Source organism: Colobus angolensis, unplaced genomic scaffold (genome assembly GCF_000951035.1).
Source record: "Colobus angolensis palliatus isolate OR3802 unplaced genomic scaffold, Cang.pa_1.0 Scaffold152, whole genome shotgun sequence".
Classification (NCBI taxonomy): Eukaryota; Metazoa; Chordata; class Mammalia; order Primates; family Cercopithecidae; genus Colobus; species Colobus angolensis.
The window spans coordinates 6,305,263-6,323,612 of record NW_012114622.1 but is presented as its reverse complement, the minus strand read 5'-3'; the positions used below and the strand labels follow the sequence as shown (position 1 = coordinate 6,323,612).

Here is an 18,350-nt window from a genome sequence, read left to right as displayed (position 1 = left end):
TGAAAGTTATGAAAACATTATTTTTCATCAATTATTTCAGTTCATGTAATTTTTGTTCTGCTTGATCTTTATTAGTATTTTCATGTACTCATCTTTTTTAATTAGGGTTCTGGAAATTTTTATTTAGTCTGGTGATCTTAAAGCTATTAAAAACCTGTATTTAAGAAAAAAGAAAAAAGAACTGTTGTTGCCTTGTTTTCCCGGGCCTCCTCTTCCCAATTGCTGCTTAAAGTAGATAAGGAAGATAGGTCTGCCTAGGTAGAATTTTTAGTGATGACTTTTGGTCCTCTTGCCTAGCTGCAGAGGGTTTCCACTAGTGCTTTTAGCTATAGTTTCTGTTGCCCTCCCCTCTGCAGATTAAGGGTTTTGATCTGTAGAGGAAATAGGGAAGATGGCTTGTGAGTGCTCTTCCCCTGCATAGCCAGTGCTGCAGGGGAAAGTTTTATAGGATTTTTCTCAATCTTTTCTGTAAGCACCTGGTGTGTTTCCTAGTAGAAAAGCCTGCTAGAAAGTGTAAATCTCTCTATTTCAGGAGATTCATATTTTTACAGTAGCCTACATTCTACCTTTAGCAATTTATTAAGGACTTTTCATTGAAGCTTCTTACCAGTCCTTGGTAGCTTATGTCCCAGGTAAGCAAATGTCAGGCTTCTGTTTCTCTAGGCATGTGTCTCTATCCAGATTTTGGGTACTTGATTGATCTGGGACCTCAGTTCTATGATGGACTTGTCTATTTAATTTGCTGTTTGGCTAGATTTTTTTTTCTTATTGTAAAGGTGGGAGTATGCTATTTCTATATCTCTCCAGAAAGAGCTGAAACTGGAAGTTTTAAAGTCTTTATTTTTATAGCACTTTTCTTTTTCTTTCTGACTTAGGAAGCAGAAATTCATTATGAAGAGCAGATTGGTAAAATTATTGTGGAGATACAGGAACTTAAATGGCAAAAGGTAAGTGATATGGTTAAGACTTTGTGTCCCCAGCCAAATCTCATCTTGAATTGTAATCCATATAACTCCCACATGTCAAGGGAGAGACAAGGTGGAGGTAATTGAATCATTTGGGTGGTTTCCCCATGCTGCTCGCCTGATAGTTCTCATGAGAGCTAATGGTTTTATAAGGGGCTCTTCCCTCTTTGCTTAGCACTTCTCCTTTCTGTCACCTTCTAAAGAAGGTGCCTTGCTTCCCCTTCTCCTTCCATCATGATTGTAAGTTTCCTGAGGCCTCCGAAGCCATGCTGAACTGTGAGTCAATTAAACCTCTTTCCTTTGTAAAGTACCCAGTCTTGGGCAGTTCTTTATAGCAGTATGAAAGCTGACTAATACAGTGAGTATTTTTTTTCTCTCAGATTAGTATTTATAGCATCTATTTTAAAATGTATTCTAATCCTTATTGCCAAGTTAATTTTTAAATTTTCTAACAGATTCAGGGGTTAGTGGATTATTTAGATAAAATCTCAAGAAAATCCCAACTAAAGCTGTTGGTAACATTTAGGCTTCCAGAAAACTGAGAATAAGAATTTTGTTCAGGCTTTTTGATACAGCACTGTGAATAACTCTGAAAACTATTTTACATCTGAGAAACACATTGTGTGCTATAGGGGAGTGAGAATATTTTGAAAGCAATGAAACCTCATAAGTAGTACCATATTTTCCCGGGGTGTTATTACATAATGTAACCAAATATTAAAAAATAGTGTCAGCTCTTATTTTCTCCGTAGCTTATCTGTATTGAAGCATTTATGATAGTGCTGTTCCATCAGAGTAATCTTAACAACTAAAACCTGGAAGTGTAATTATGCTGATTTCTGTTCTCATTGTTTGGTAATATTGAAACAGGAATTGGGGGTAACATCAGAATCAGAAGTCAGGTGATAGTGGATAGACCAAACCAGAAATAATTGAAATTTCGAGGTTAGACAGATCCAAAGGTTGTGCAGATTATGGGAGTAAAATCAGGGTTGAATTATGTGAAGGACAAGTATGAAACAGACCTATCTGTGGAGGGAAAGAATTATGGAGGAAAAGAATAGGTAAATACTAAGTACAACTAATTTTCAAGGAGATTTTAAAATGTAAAGTTATATCTTGTTTTTGCATAGAGCTAATAGCATAAAGTTATCACAATCCCTAAGGTAATCAGTAAGTTTAATGAACCCAATTTAACAGCCAACTGCAGTGAGTAGCTCACACCTGTAATCCCAGCACTTTGGTCGGCCAAGGCAGGAGGGTTACTTGAGGCCAGGAGTTCAAGACCTGGGCAACATAGTGAGACCTTGTCTCTATTTAAAAATACATATATTAGCAGGACATGGTGGCATGTGCCTGTAGTCCTAGCTCCTCGAGAGGCTGAGGTGGGAGGATCACTTGAGCCCAGGAGTTTGAGACTGTAGTGAGCTATGTTTGTGCCATTGCACTCCAGCCTGAGTGCAGAGTGAGACACTGTCTCTAAAAATAAATAAATAAATCCAATTTACAATGTCAAGAACATATTTAGGGTACTTAAGCTTATTCTAAGGTTTATGTGGAAAGAAACATATAAGAGTGACTGGGAAATGTTTTAAAAAGAAGGGAGTGAAATAGTCATACTTGATTCTTAAACATAATATAAATTGTCATAATTAAAATAGCTTGGTGCAGTGTACATAGTTATTTAGTAAAACACAACAGAATCTAGAAATAGATCCAAATACATAAGACAATTTAGTGAATGTTAACGGTGGCTTTTAAATCAGTGGGGAAGAACAGATTATTCAAGAAATGGTATTAGAGCTGGATTTCATCTGAAGAAAAAGCCAGATTCCTACCTTTACCAACTTTTAGAAAAACAAGAACTTTCATTTGTTGTTAGCAGTGTAAATTAGAACTGCCTTGTTGCATTCCCTCAAATATCACCAAAGAACTTGTTAATAAAGCAGGTGTGTTTATTGAAACTCATTGCAATAAGTGAAAACACTACAGAGTCTTAGTATTTCAAAAGGTGCATATCAGTATTGGACTACGTAGAGGGTTATAGGGTCTAGATGCAAGTAGATTTAGGCAGTTCTTTTAAGGCAGGATGTTGATGGGAATTGGGCAAATTTTGTAATGTAGTATTTAGGATTGTGAATGTAGCAACATTGAGGCTCTTGAAGCTACTCTTGAGAATAGTTGTTTGATAAACCAGATGTTTACCCAAATAAACCATTGTCTCAGATACGTGGTTTTGCAGCAGTTGCCTGAAACAAACAGTGATATAATTTATTGGTTTTTATAGTCTTATATTTACTGGGCAAAGATTTCCTGGAATAAAAACTAAGTTGTGTTGACACAGGTATTCTCAGTTCTCACTCCAAATATCTCTGTTATATTGATGCAGGTGGTTTCAGTTCTCAGTCCCCTTTTACTTTTTCAACCTGAGCTGGAAAAAAAAATAAACCATTATTATTTAGGATGTGATCAATCAAGATTTATGCTGCTTGATGAAGAGTCATGATGACATGTAGGTGGTTTCTGGTGGTGTGTGTGTGTGTGTGTGTGTATCAGTTTTTCCTTTTGTTGGATCATAATTTGTTGGATCATTTTCTAGTACAGTGGCTGTGTAACAGTATTTAAGACTCCAGAAGTCACACTTCTGAACACACCAACATGGAAAAACACTAAGGAAAAGTTTATTATCAGAACTTGTAGATCACTTTTAAGCCAGCAGCCAGGAATACCTATATTAAACCAAGAGAACAGAGGCCATCCCCAAATCAAAAATTTCCATTAGTAATTGTACTCACACCATAGAGTGGCCAAGAATATAGAGAGCAATATTAAGGATAAGGGTGTTTGAAACCATCATGGTTAATAAATGATATGTTTTTACTCACTTAAGGGGCTGGATTAAGAAAGGGGAAAGAAAGTATCTCAGAAAATAAAGAACAAAAGCCTGCAAATAAAAGCATTGCAGTCTTTGGCTCTGACTATCTAGGTAGGATGTTAGCAAGCTTTTTATGTAAATAGCCATCTAGTAAATATTTCAGGCTTTGTGGACGGTATGGTCTCTGTGACAGCCACTCAACTCTGTTGTTACAGTGTAAAAGCAGCCACGGACAGTACTTACATGAATCAGCATGGCTATGTTCCTATAAAACGTTATGGACACTAAAATTTATATTTTATACAATATTCAGGTGATTTGAAATGTTATTCTTTTTTTATTTTTCTTTTTAACCCATTAAAAATATAAAAACTGTTCTTGGTTCACGGTCCATATAAAAACAGACTCTGTAGGTCTTGGGTAGAGGCTGTCTTGATCCATACCTCTTGAATGGTAGCTGTTTCTTTCTGAAGATGTCTGCTTCTGAAGCTTTCTCAAGACTCCTTAGATTTAAATTTCTTGATGGAATGGCATTCTGTGTATTAGTGAAACCTAGTGTCTGTTCATCTGGGAGACATGAATTCAAGGATCTATTCCCCGGGGGTTTAGCCACTGTGCTAGCAGTCAAAGTTCTTGGTAGGATTATTTCCAATATGGTTTCAGGATGTTTGTTTTTCCTCTCTGAGGTCATTTCCAGAAGACACTACCTCGGAGCTTTTGGTCATGTAGAAGAAAAGCAACTTTTATCTGTTTGTGATTAGACTCTGAAACATATTACATTAGTCCCTTGGAGTACTTTGCCACATTTGTCTGAAGTAAAGAAATGTCCAAAATGAAGGGCGAAGTAGCCAACTTCATAGGGCAAACTCTTAACAAGTTTATATGGTAAAAGCCAGTGAATGTAGGGGAGTATGGACTTCATGATGTTATGAGTTAGAGGTAACCTTCTTGGTCATGGAAGTTTAAGAGTGTCAGATACAGTGTGCCATTAGTCCTCTCTACTTTTCTTCAAGTTTGAGGATGATGGGGGCAATGAATTTCTAAGTAAATGACAAGGTTTTGCAAAGTTCTCTAATGACAGTCCCAGTAAAATGAGTGACCCAGTCCCTGGAAATCCTCAGGTTGTAAACACAAAATCAAGTAATTTTTTTTTTCTACTCACAGAACTGTAGCTCTCTGGCAAGAAGTTTTAGTTCATCCTGAGAAGATGGAAGCAATGATGAACATATTCAGAACGCGTTCTAGGGGTTAATTTTAGGAAATCCATTTGGAAGTGTTTATAGGGACCCTAAGGCTTGGATTTGCAAGGATAACAGTTTTACCAGGACAGTGCTAATGACAGCTGTACACCAGAGACATCCTCAGCAATTTTAGTAAAATTTCACCACCAATGCTAATTGAGTATAATGTTCAGTTTGTCCTTGCTCTGATGGGTAATTTCCTATAAAATTTTTACAAAGTTCCATTGAGGTCCTCTGGTGCCACCAAGTGTCTGTCCTGAAAGTGTCCTGAAAGATATTTTCTTTTTGTAATTTATCATCACGTTTTTTTCTTCAGACTCTGGAGCCAGTTGTAGGCATTCCAAAATAACCTTTTAAAAGGTCTTCAAAGATTTGACTTTTTGGATATCATAGGGGCCAGGACTGTATGTCATAAGATTAGCTAGGATATCTCCTCTAGCCTTAATGTTATCCCTTTTAGTGTGACTTTATGATAACCATCCCCTAAGGAAGCATTAGAAAACTTAAAATGGTTGACTACTTGAAATTGGGATTCCTACTGAGATCAGAAACCCTAATTATTTGTACAGTATTCCAAAATCATGGACTACACCAAAGGCATAGCTGCTATTAATGTTAACTCTCTAATGTCTTGACAATTGGCAAGCTTTGCTGAGTAGATTAACATATTACATTAGTCCCTTGGAGTACTTTGTCGTCTGGGCTGGTTTAACCTCTGGTAAGGAGTCACGATTTAGGGGTCAGTTGACACTGTTGCAGTATATCCTGCCTGATATTTTTTCCGTTTTACTTTCAAAAAATGACCTATCAACAAACAAGATTACATGTAAATTTAATCTGGGGGAGTTTCTAATATATCTGTCTGAAGCACAGTTATTGTTCAGACAGAGACTAACTCAATATAGGTTTCCCTTTCTTTGGGTAATGGAAAAACAGTACCAGGCTTTTTGTTAAACTTGTCTATGAGTAACATTTATTAGAAATAGAGATCAAAAAGATATACTTTATGTAGGAAGTTATTGATTATCAAAATATTTCTTGAAAGAATGTTTGGTGGGTGTTCTGTTCAATCCCCATCTCTCTTACTACATTAGTATATTTTTTTCATTAAGATATAAAAGCATTTTAACCTGTTTCTATTCAAGCATTTATATATGCTATATAAAAAATGAACAGTATATATATACATATTTATAATGAATAACACGTAAAAAGTAAATTATTATATACATATATGTAAGCTTAGGTAAGATTATATGACAGACTTATTGGCAATTTTAGGGGGCAATTGTCAAATGGTATTATTGCATAGTTTGTGCAATTAAAAATTAAAGAGAAATAAGCAATGAGTTTTTCTTTTTCAGTTTTCATGCCTCTTTATTTTTTATTTAGATCTTTATTTTAATTAAAAAATATTGTATATATTTATGGGCTACAATGTGATGTTTTGATATACCTGTGTATGTATACATTTTTGTGGAATGGTTATATCAAACTAATTAATGTATCCATCACCTCAATACTTATTTTTTTGTAGTGAGAATATTTAAAATCTACTTTTACCAATTTTGAAATATACATATTTATTAACTATGTTTACTACAGGCTGTGCAGTAGATCTCAAACTTATTCTTCCCATCTAACTGGAACTTTGTACTCCTTGATCAACATCTCCCTTCCCTCCACCCCAGACCTCTACCTCCCCAGCTTCTTGTAACCACCATTCTACTCTCAACTTGTATAACTTTGACTTTTTTAGTTTCCATATATAAGTGAGATCATGTGTTATCTTCCTGTTAGTAGACTTTCAGATATTACAGCACTGGGTGGAAATGTGTGGGGGAGAAAGTAATAAAAGTTCATAGGAGGTGAACCTGCTTGCTGAGACATGTGTTTTTAGTAAATAACAAGGATTGCACAGCATGAGGTATCATGAAGTCTAAATAAATCCTTAAACCACAGTAGTAGAAGCCTCTACTAGTTTGACAGCTGCTAATACTGCCCTTGATAAGGAGTTGGCTTTTGCCACTAGGTCTAAGGGAAGACTGTAATAAGCAATTAGACCCTGATGACTACCATGGTGTTCTGTTGGAGCATTAAGGGCTTGTCTATACTGCTGAGGTACAAATAGGTAGAAAGCTTTATGACAGTTGGAAGACCCAGAAAGGGGCGCTGTTAAGGTTTTTGGTTTTGTTTTTTTTCAATAGGTTTTTAGGGAGCAGGTAGTGTTTAGTTACATGAATAAGTTATTTAGTGGTCATTTCCAAGATTTTGGTGCACCCATCACCCGAACAGTATATGCTGTACCCAGTGTGTATTCTTTTATCCCTCACCCCTCTCCCACCCCTTCCCCTGATTCTGCAAAGTCTAGTGTATTTTTCTTAGGCCTTTCTGTCCTCATAGCTTAGCTCTCTCTTTTAAGTGAGAACATACAACGTTTGATTTTCCACTCCTGAGTTACTTCACTTAGAATAAAGTCTCCAATTTCATCCAGGTTGCTGTGAATGCCATTATTGCATTCCTTTGTATGGCTGAGTAGTATTCTGTGGTGTGTATATACCGTATTTTCTTTATCCACTTGTTGATTGATGGGCATTTGGACTGGTTCCATATTTTTGCAATTGCAAATTGTGCAGCTATAAACCTGGATGTACAAGTATCCTTTTTGTATAATGACTTCTTTTCCTCCGGGTCTATCCCTAGTAGTGGGATTGCTGGATCAAATAGTAGATCTACTTTTAGTTCTTTAAGGAATCTCCACACTGTTTTCCATAGTGGTTGTACAAGTTTACATTCCTACAAGCAGTGTAAAAGTGTTCCCTTTTCACCACCTCCACACCAACATCTATTATTTTTTAATTTTTTGATTATGACCATTCTTGCAGGAGTAAGGTGGTATCACATGATGGTTTTGATTTGAATTTCCCTGATCATTAGTGATGTTGAGCATTTTTCCATATGCTTGTTGACAATTTGCATGTCTTTTTTTTTTTTTTAAGACTCTGGATATTGTCCTTTGTCAGATGTATAGATTGTGAAGATTTTCTCCCACTCTGTGGGTTGTCTGTTAACTCTGCTGATTATTTCTTTTGCTGTGCAGAATCTTTTTAGTTTAATTGAGTCCCATCTATTTATCTTTGTTTTTGTTGCATTTGCTTTGGGTTCTTGGTCATAAAATAGATGGCAACACAATAATAGTGGGGGACTTTAATACTCCACTGACAATGCTAGACAGGTCATCCATACAGAAAGCCAACAAAGAAACGATGGACTTAAACTGTACCCTAGAACAAATGGACTTAACATATATTTCCAGAACATTCTACCCAGCAACTGCAGAATATGCATTCTGTTCATCAGTACATGGAACATTCTCCAAGAAAGACCATACAATAGGCCACAAAACAAGTCTCAGTAAGTTTAAGAAAATCAAAATTATATTAAGTACTCTCTCAGACCACAGTGGAATAAAATTGGAAATCAACTCCAGAAGGAACCCTCAAAACCATACAAATACATGGAAATTAAATAACCGGCTCCTGAATGATCGTTGAGTCAACAATGAAATCAAGATGGAAATTTAAAAATTATTTGAACTGAATGAAGTTAGTGACACAACCTATCAAAACCTCTGGGGTACAGCAAAAGTAGTGCTAAGAGGAAACTTCATAGCATTGAATGTCTATATCAAAAAGTCTGAAATAGCATATACAGACAATCTAAGGTCACACCTCACGGAACTGGAGAAACAAGAACAATCCAAACCCAGCAGAGGAAAATAAATAACAAAGATCAGAACAGAACGTAATGAAGTTGAAACAAGAAAAACAATACAAAAGATAAATGAAACAAAAAGCTGCTTCTTTGGAAAGATAAATAAAATTGATAAGTGAGATTAACCAAGAAAAGAGAGAAGATCCAAATAAACTCAACTAGAAATGAAACAGGTGATACTACAACTGATACCACAGAAATACAAAAGATTATTCAAGGCTGCTATGAACACCTTTATGTGCATAAACTAGAAAACCTAGAGGAGATGGATAAATTCCTGGAAATATACAAACCTGCTAGATTAAACCAGGAAGATATAGAAACTCTGAACAGACCAATAACAAGCAGTGAGATTGAAGTGGTAATAAAAAAAATTGTCAACAAAAAAAGTCTAGGACCAGACAGATTCACAGGTGAATTCTGTTAGACATTCAAAGAAGAATTGGTACCAATCCTGCTGACACTATTTCAAAAGAGAAAGAGGATTAATCATTCAAAAGAGAATGAATCATTCTATGAAGCCAGTATCACCCTAATACCAAAACCAGGGAAGGACATAACAAACAAACAAAAAAACCTGCAGACCAATATTCCTGATGAACATAGACACAAAAATCCTCAACAAAATACTAGCGATCCAAATCCAATAGCAGGCTGCACACGGTGACTCATGCCTGTAATCCCAACACCTTGGGAGGCCAAGGTGGTGCATCACCTGAGGTCAGGAGTTTGAGACCAGCCTAGACAACATGGCAACACCCTGTCTCTACTAAAAATACAAAAATTAGCCACACTTGGTGGCATGCACCTGCAGTCCCAGCTACTTGGGAGGCTGAGACAGGAATCACTTGAACCTGGGAGGTGGAGGTTGCAGTGAGCCAAGATCACATCACTGCACTCTAGGCTGGGCAACAGAGTAAGACTCCATCTCAAAAACAAACAAAAAACAAATCCAACAGCATATCAAAAATATAATCCACCATGATCAAGTAGGTTTCATACAAGGAATGCAGGGATGGTTTAACTGACATAGTCAACAAATGTCATATATCACATAAACAGAATTAAAAAGAAAAATCACATGATCATCTCAATAGACACAGAAAAAGTATTTGGCAAAATCCGGCATCCCTTTATGATTAAAACCCTCAGCAAAATCATCATAGAAGGGACATACGTTAAGGTAATAAAAGCCATCTATTATACTGAGCCAACATTATACTGAGCAGGCAGAAGTTGAAAACATTCCCTCTGAGAACTGGAACAAGACGAGGATGCCCATTTTCACCACTTCTGTTCAACATAGTACTAGAAGTCCTAGCCAGAGGAATCAGACAAAAGAAAGAAAGGGCATACAAACTGGTAAAGAGAAAGTCAAACTGTCACTATTTGTGGATAATATGGTCGTATACCTAGAAAACCCTGAAGACTCATTCAAAAAGCTCCTAGAACTGGCAAATGAATTCAACAACGTTTCAGGATACAAAATTAACATACACAAATTAGTAGCTCTGCTTCACACCAACAGCAGTCACGCGAGAGTCAAATTAAAAACTCAACCCCTTTTACAATAGCTGCAAAACAAACAACAACCAAAAAAAAAGTAGGAATATACCTAACCAAGAAGATGAAAGACCTCTACAAGGAAAACTATAAAACACCACTGAAAGAAATAACAGATGACATAAACAAATGGAAACACATCCTATGCTCATGGATGACTAGAATCAATATTGTGAAAATTATCACCTTGCCAAAAGCAATCTACAAATTCAATGCAATTTCCATCAAAATACCAGCATCATTCTTCACAGAACTAGAAAAACTAAGTGTAAAATTCATAAAGAACCAAAAAAGAGCCTGCGTAGCCAAAGCAAGACTAAGCAAAAAGAACAAATCTGGAGACATCACATGACCTGACTTCAAATTATTCTACAAGGCCATAGTCAGCAAAACAGCATGATACTAGTATAAAAATAGGCACATAGATCAATGGAACAGAATAGAGAACCCAGAAATAAACCCAAATACTTACAGCCGACTGGAGAAAGGACATCCTTTTCAACAAGTGCTGGGATAATTGGCAAGCCACATGTAAAAGAATGATGTTGGAACTTCATCTCTTACCTTAATAAAAATCAACTCGTGATGGATCAAAGGCTTAAATCTAAGACCTGAAACCATAAAAATTATAGAATAACCATAAAAATTCTGGAAAACCCCTTCTAGACATTGGCTTAGGCAAAGACTTCATGACAAGAACCCAAAGTTACTTTTAAGCCACAAAATTCTTGTTCATGTTTAAGTTAATGAGGGAGATGTTCCATTATTGAGCACGTAAATTATATAGAGGTGGGGTGATTTCAGAAATGTTTGGAACCTATTGTCTGAAGTAACCAGTGAAACCCAGAAAAATTCTTAATTGTCTCTTAGTAACCAGCCCTGGAAGTATTGAATGGTTTATAATTCATCAGGAGTGATACATTTACCCCCTTGAGATTAATCATACCCTGAATAATGTGCTTTGTTCTGACAAACTTCTAAACTTTTTTTGGAATTTTCATGACCTTGCTAAAACAGTAAGTTGATAAATGGAATCAGTCTTACAACTCTCCTCATCTTTAGAACATAGAAAAAACTTGTCCCCATTATTACGCAACTATAGTGTTACAGGTAAATTTAATATCCTTAAAGTTCCTCAGTAAATCCCTGAGGCATCACTGTCCAGGTAAATTTTTTACTTTCCCAGGAAAAAACTAATTAGGTGTTGACTATCTTGATCTAAAGCGATACTGTAGAAAGTGCAACACATATCTATAGTGGTTAAAAAAAAAAAAGTAGCTTTGGGTAGCACTGAAGTTAAAATAGTACTTGGGCTCAGTACTACAAAGAAGTGGGTAAAATGTTCATTTTATTTATGGTCTTAGGTCTTGAACAAATCTTTATCCTCATTCATTGGGTTTTTTTGCCTGGGAAACAACATTGTTTAAAGACTGACTTATTTTTACTGTGCCTATTTTTATACCAGTCATAAGGTATGACTCTTCTTTTCTCTATTAGGCCTTTGGACTATTGGCTTTAGTTCTTCTTTAGTATCTGGTTTTAGAGGTATTTTGTAAACTTAGGTAGAGGTTTAGATGGGTGGATCTGAACCTTACTGCCGATATCAGTAAAACTTTTTGCCCACAAAGGTGCCACTTCATGGAGATCTTCACTTTGGTTTGATCATACACAAAATTACCAGTAAGTCAATATCCAAATTAGCTATGATCTGATTATGACCAGGAAAGTCATCAGGAATCTGAGGGGGAAAAAGAAAGAAAAAAAAAAAGCAAGAGAGAACTTAATTTTGCAATTCTGTTTACATAATAGATCCCTATCTTTTAATTTGATGGGCATGATGTCATAAAGGAAAATAATATTTCTCATTTGGGGATCTGAGGTTAGCATTTAACAGGCTGAAACAGGGAGAATATCTGTGGATTATTTGAGATACCCCTGTCTGAGTAGCTCATTGACTTCAAGGGAGAGGTTACTTTTAATATTTAGAGAAATTTCTCTTTGCAAGTTTGAGAATAAAATGAGAAACTGAATACACGATTTCTCCCCATAGCAGTGTCATTGATTTGCTCACTGATTTTTTCCTTTATTTTCTTGGCTAGACCATGACAATTATTTTTCTAATGTACTTTCTGCGTATAAGTATTTATAGGTGTCTTACCAAGAGGCACCCTTCTCTAGTGCTTGATGACTATAGTGGGAGCATTTAGTTATTTTATCTGTGAAGCCATTAGTTTATTTTATTTGTGTTCTAAGCCTTTTTTTGAAGTGGATTTGGAGATCTACTAGTAGAGCTATTTATCATTACAAATTTGTTACATATTAAATTCCCTGCTTCTGTATTTAAGGCTGTTCACAAAAAGTGAGGAAAGAGCTGGAGGTCACATCTTCAGAATCTGCTCCTCAAGGAACCTATCCCTGAAGTCTCCAATGGACTCATTCTTTCCTTCTGTCCTTGCAGATGTGGTTAGAGTCAACTTTATTTTCACAGGAAGAACTTTGAGGATAGCCTCTGAAAGATTTAGTCAAACATCTACAGTTTTTCTAAATCTGCCTGGTTTCCTAAATGGTTTGAGACTTTTAAGTCATTCTTGGGATGTTCTCACTTTGCCTTTTTCATTCAGTTTTTTTTTGAGCTCATATAGATCTGAGTACAGACAGTATTATTTTTTAAAATTAGCTATGGGAATTATAATATTTTTAATTACTAACTGCAGAAAAACAAAGTTGTATGAGAATAAAAATGTAATCATGGCATACTATGTGACTCAATATTACATAATAATTACATAGTCATAACAGTGTAAATACTGACTATGAATTTAAGCCAATTTTGATATAACTCTGTTGGAAGAATAGGGGAGGAGCTATGGGGTAATAGTTGTATAAGAAAGTTAAACTTCCAACTATCATTATAGTGTCACAGGATCCTTTGGGTGTCACTTCACAAGCCAAAAACCTCTGTGGCTGGCGGTGTCTCTGCTTGATTTTTGTTCACACCTGCTGGGGTTGTTCCATTCACTTGACCTGGCAGGCTGCACTTGGCTCACAATACTGGCTCAGATCCCATGCCTGCCAAGAGCAAGCCAGGCACAGAGTGGCGAGGGGTGTGTGAGCGAGCGAACCTGGGGTCCGGCCGCTGTGCACAGCCAGGCATGCCAGCTGCTGTGGCAGGGCAGGCAGCTCCAGGTGCCGGCACAGGTGCCAGCTCTGTGTGAGGCTATGACTGGACCAGATATACTGCAAGCAGCTTCCACTGCAGGCACCAGTGTCTGGATGAGGGGAATGTGGTAGTGCCCAAAAGCTTGGAGATGCTAGGAACTGCAGAGCCCCAAAGCATCACAGCTCTCGCTTGGGGAGCCCTGAGGTCTGTGCTCGCAGAAGGGCTCCCTCTCTTCCTCTAGTCACCTGCAGTGTGGCAAGCAATGGGGAGTGTTTCGGCCTGTTTGTGTTACAGCTATTTCAGTCCTGCTGCCCTGCTTTGGCCTGCAGTTCCTGGGCTGGCCTAGCCAGCACTGGCAGAGGCTGAGGAGCTATAGTGTTACAGCCCTTTTAGCTCCCACCTACAGCTTGGCAAGCCCGCCAGGAAAGTGTTACAGCTTCTTTGACTCCTGCCATCTGGTGGGTTCTGAGTTCTTGTCCCATGTCTAGGAAGAATGAGGTTACACTGACAACTGGAGGGTGAGCAAGGCAGAGAAGAACTTTACTGGGTGACCAAACAGCTCTCAGTGGAGAGGAAACCTGAAATGGGCAGCTCCTTTCTGCAGGCAGGTAGTGCAGATAAGTGTCTGAGTCTGACTGAGTCCAGAGTTTTTATGGGCTCAGAGTGGAGGAAGTGTGTGCTGATTGGCCCATGGGTGGGTCCAGAAAATACCACTTGATTGGCCAAAGGCATCAAGAAAGTTCTCACTCCCCTGCCACCACTTCACCTGGAACTGGCAGCCCTGGTCCCCAGGCTTCAGGCCATCTGTGGCTTGAAGGTGGGGTTTCACAGGGGACATCCCTTCCTGTCTAGGGGCACCTCCTGTCGCCATCAACATGCTGTTTGTAGCACCCAGGCTGTCCATCCCAAGGGGTACCTGTGGGCCCACGCTGAGCCACCCTGAGCCCTCTGGCCTCCCTCCTGTGTTCATTGATGCCCTAAGTTTCACCCTCAGAAGCAGCTTCCAGAGGGAGCCAAGGCAGCCAGGGCCTGGTATGATTCCATTTCTTTTTTCCTTCTTGCATTGCCCCAAGTGTGCATATACCTGTCCTGGTTGCAACAGTGCCCAGGCTCGGCTATCAGGACATGTCCACAACTTTGCTCCACAGTGGAGCAGACATGGAGAGCAGGGAGAGGCCAGGGAGTGGAAACAGGTACTTTAAGCTTCAGCTTCAAGGGGGCTTCCCCTACCTGCCACCCACCACACAGAGAGTGCAGAGTGCAGGGATACCAGGGTTTGGAGCTGTGGCCGGACAGCTGTAGCTGCACCTGAGAGCATGGGCTCCTGCCCTGCCAACTTAGTAGGGTGCAGGGCTCCTGCTGGGATCATCTGTTCCCAGCCCCAAATGACTTCGCAGAGCCATAGCCCTGGCTGCACCTCCCTTGCTGCAGCTGGCATCCTCACAACGGTGGCTCCAGATGGGCCACTACTGTCATCAATAAGAGGTCAAAAGATAAACTTTTTAAATTTCTAACTCAATGTATTATTTAGAAATCTGGAGCAAACAGCAGAAAAATTTGAAAGTGGTTGCCACTTTTAGACCTAATTTTTAAATGATGAGAATTACTAACTTTGATAAAAATAGAAGAACGTTAAAGTCATCTAGAATAGAAAGAACCGAACATGCAACTTCCACCAAAAGGAGAAAAAAAGAAATGGAATCATATATAGATTTTTTTTCAGAATTTCTCTGTGGTAGTAAAAATTTATTCCAATGAACTTAAAGGTGTATATGTTGCCAGGTAAGCATTTCTGCTTAGATCATAAAACTGGTTTTTGTTGTTATTGTTGTTGTTTTGAAACTCTGAGACAATAGTCTGTTTGTATACTAGGACTGTTAATTTGTTAATTTTAATTACTTTTGGTTAAAAGATATTTTTCTTAGAGAATGCTTTGGAGCAAATAACGTCCAAAGTTTAAAAATTTTAGAAGCAATGTGGTTTTTTTCCATGAAAAAAGCAACATAAAGCAAAATGCTTATGTGATGATTCTATGACAATTAAAAAATTATAAAATTGGGCCAGGTACAGTGGCTCATGCCTGTAATCCCAGCATCTTGGAAGGCTGAAGTGGGTGGATCACTTGAGTCCAGGAGTTTGAGACTAGCCTGTGCAACATGGCAAAACCCTGTCTCTACAAAAAATACAAAAATTAGCCGGGCATGGTGGCAGACATCTGTAATACCAGCTACTAGAGAGGCTGAGGCAGGAGAATCACCTGAGCCCGGGAAGGTTGAGGCTGCAGTGAGCTGTAATTGTGCCACTGCATTCCAGCCTGGGCAACAGAGTGAGACCCTGTCTCAAAAAATAATCATAAAATTGGTTTAAAGTGGAATTCCAGGAGCACAAAATAATATATGTAAAAGGTATGGTTAACTTTAAATTGTGAACCCAGTTAAGATTTAAAGCTGAAAGAGAGTTGCTAGAATGTATATTTTAACTTGTCATAATTTTTAAAACAGGAAACTCTTCAGAATCAAAAGGAAACATTGGCAGAGCAACACAAGGAAGCAATGGCAGTTTTTAAAAAGCAGGTAATTTCATAAGGATAGACAAATACTACCATTTTAAATATCGCATTTCCTCCCCCTCCCATGAATATTATGGCAAGCTGTTCTCCATACTCACCAAAGACAAAAAGGAGAACAAGGTATTATGGGAAGTAGAAAATGAATAAAATAATTTTTAATCACAACTGACAATAAAATGTAAAGTAGTAGAATGAGTTTGTTAGGGAGGGAAATTGGGAAAACTATTTTCTTGGAGATGGAGATATATTTTCATCTGTCCTAAATAATTTAGGTGAGTGGGATGTGTGTGTTGTTCTTTCTTTCCACTTTCCTCTTTCTTTTAGTAGAACTTCCTAGGCTCTTGCCTCTTCCATAGTACCCTTTTACCAAAATAGAGTTATAACATTATGATCAAAATCTGAGATGCAAGTAGGGAGATGTCAAGGATTAGAAGAGATGATTATTATGCACTGTAGCCTCCATAAATATCAATCATCAGTAACTAATAGTAATACAAAAATGAGAAAAAAATCAAGACATAAATCACTGTACATACCTTCAGCTAATTTGAATTCTGTAGCTCTTCTTGACTAAAATTTCTCTTCAGTTCCTAGTAAGAAAATATTGTAATAGTTTAAGAAAATGTGCTCATGTAAAATATCCTCTGAAAGTTTCCTTATCTCTATCTCACATCATTATTTTTTCTTCATTTTTCCTTTCCTGTATTTATCTTCATCTTTATAATACAAGTGTGTGTAGATGTACGAATTTTTTTAAGCAAATGACTTTCTTCCTTTAATCTGAGCTAGGCCTAACCAAGGTTATGGGAGTTTTAATTGAAGGTTAGGGAAGCAAAAGCCCAAAGTGTAGCATAGTATTCTCTAGGAAAGAGCAAGTCCACATCTCTGCTGTCACAAAGGACTTTGGGCAAGATAAGGATACTCAGATATCTGAAGGGCAGAGGAGAAAGTGCTCTTGGGTTCTTTGTTTTTTAATTGGTGTGTGTGTGTGTGTGTGTGTGTGTGTGTGTTTAAAGAAAGGGATCTTGAATGTGAGGAGTGTGAAAAAGGAAATAGGAGGCCGGGCGCGGTGGCTCTTGCCTGTAATCCTAGCACCTTGGGAGGCCAAGGCGGGCAGATCACAAGGTCAAGAGTTCCAGACCAGCCTGGCCAATATGGTGAAACTCTGTCTCTACTAAAAACACAAAAATTAGCCGGGCATGGTGGCCGGAGCCTGTAATCCCAGCTACTTGGGAGGCTGAGGTAGGAGAATTGCTTGAACCCAGGAGGCAGAGGTTGCAATGAGCTGCGATCACACCATTGCAGTACAGCCTGGGTGACAGAGCAAGACTCTGTCTCAAAATAAATAAATAAATAAATAAGTAAGTAAGTAAGTAAGTAAATATTTCAGCTGGGCGCGGTGGCTCAGCCTATAATCCCAGCACTTTGGGAGGCCAAGGCGGGCAGATCACAAGGTCAGGAGATCGAGACCATCCTGGCTAACATGGTGAAACCCCGTGTCTACTGAAAATACAAAAGAAAAAATTAGCCGGGCGTGGTGGCAGGTGCCTGTAGTCCCATCTACTCGGGAGTCTGAGGCAGGAGAATGGTGTGAACCCAGGAGGCAGAACTTGCAGTAAGCCGAGATTGTGCCACTGCACTCCAGCCTGGGTGACAGAGCAAGACTCCGTCTCACAAAAAAAAAAAAAGAAAAAGAAAATAGGGAATTTCCTAAGAAAAATTTTATTTCTTGAAAATTTTGCCTAATACTCTTGTGTTGCTTAGAGTATTTCATAATTTTCCTTTGGTGTGTGTACTTTAGTTTTTCTGTTCTAAAATGTCATTATTTTTATTTATTTATTTAGAGACAGTCTCGCCCTGTAGCCCAGGCTGGAGTGCAGTAGCGTGATCTCAGCTCACTGCAATCTCCACCTCCAGGATTCAAACAATCCTCCCACCTCCCAAGTAGCTGGGACTTGTCAAGGAAGTCTCACTATACTGCCCGGGCTGGTCTCAAAACTCTTGGGCTCAAGCAATTCTCTTGCCTCAGCTTCCCAAAGTATTGGGTTTACAGGCATGAACTACCATGCCTGGCCTTTAAAATGTTATTATTTTTTTAAACAGGTCCTAATTTGTTAGGCTGCACAAATTTTTGAACATAAATACTGTCAATGATAATACAAATGATACTGATTTATAAAATTTTACCTTTGGAAAATGATAA

The 18,350-nt window shown here is 38.1% G+C and overlaps 1 protein-coding gene across 1 annotated transcript in view; it reads left to right on the top strand.

Annotated features, from left to right (window-relative positions):
• Window positions 1-18,350, top strand: part of CCDC73 (coiled-coil domain containing 73) — a 191,840-nt gene that overhangs the window by 74,701 nt on the left and 98,789 nt on the right. The window contains exons 3-4 of the mRNA XM_011936357.1: window positions 876-947; window positions 16,080-16,151. Coding sequence (XP_011791747.1) covers window positions 876-947; window positions 16,080-16,151 — 144 coding nt within the window. The remainder of the gene's footprint in view (window positions 1-875; window positions 948-16,079; window positions 16,152-18,350) is intronic.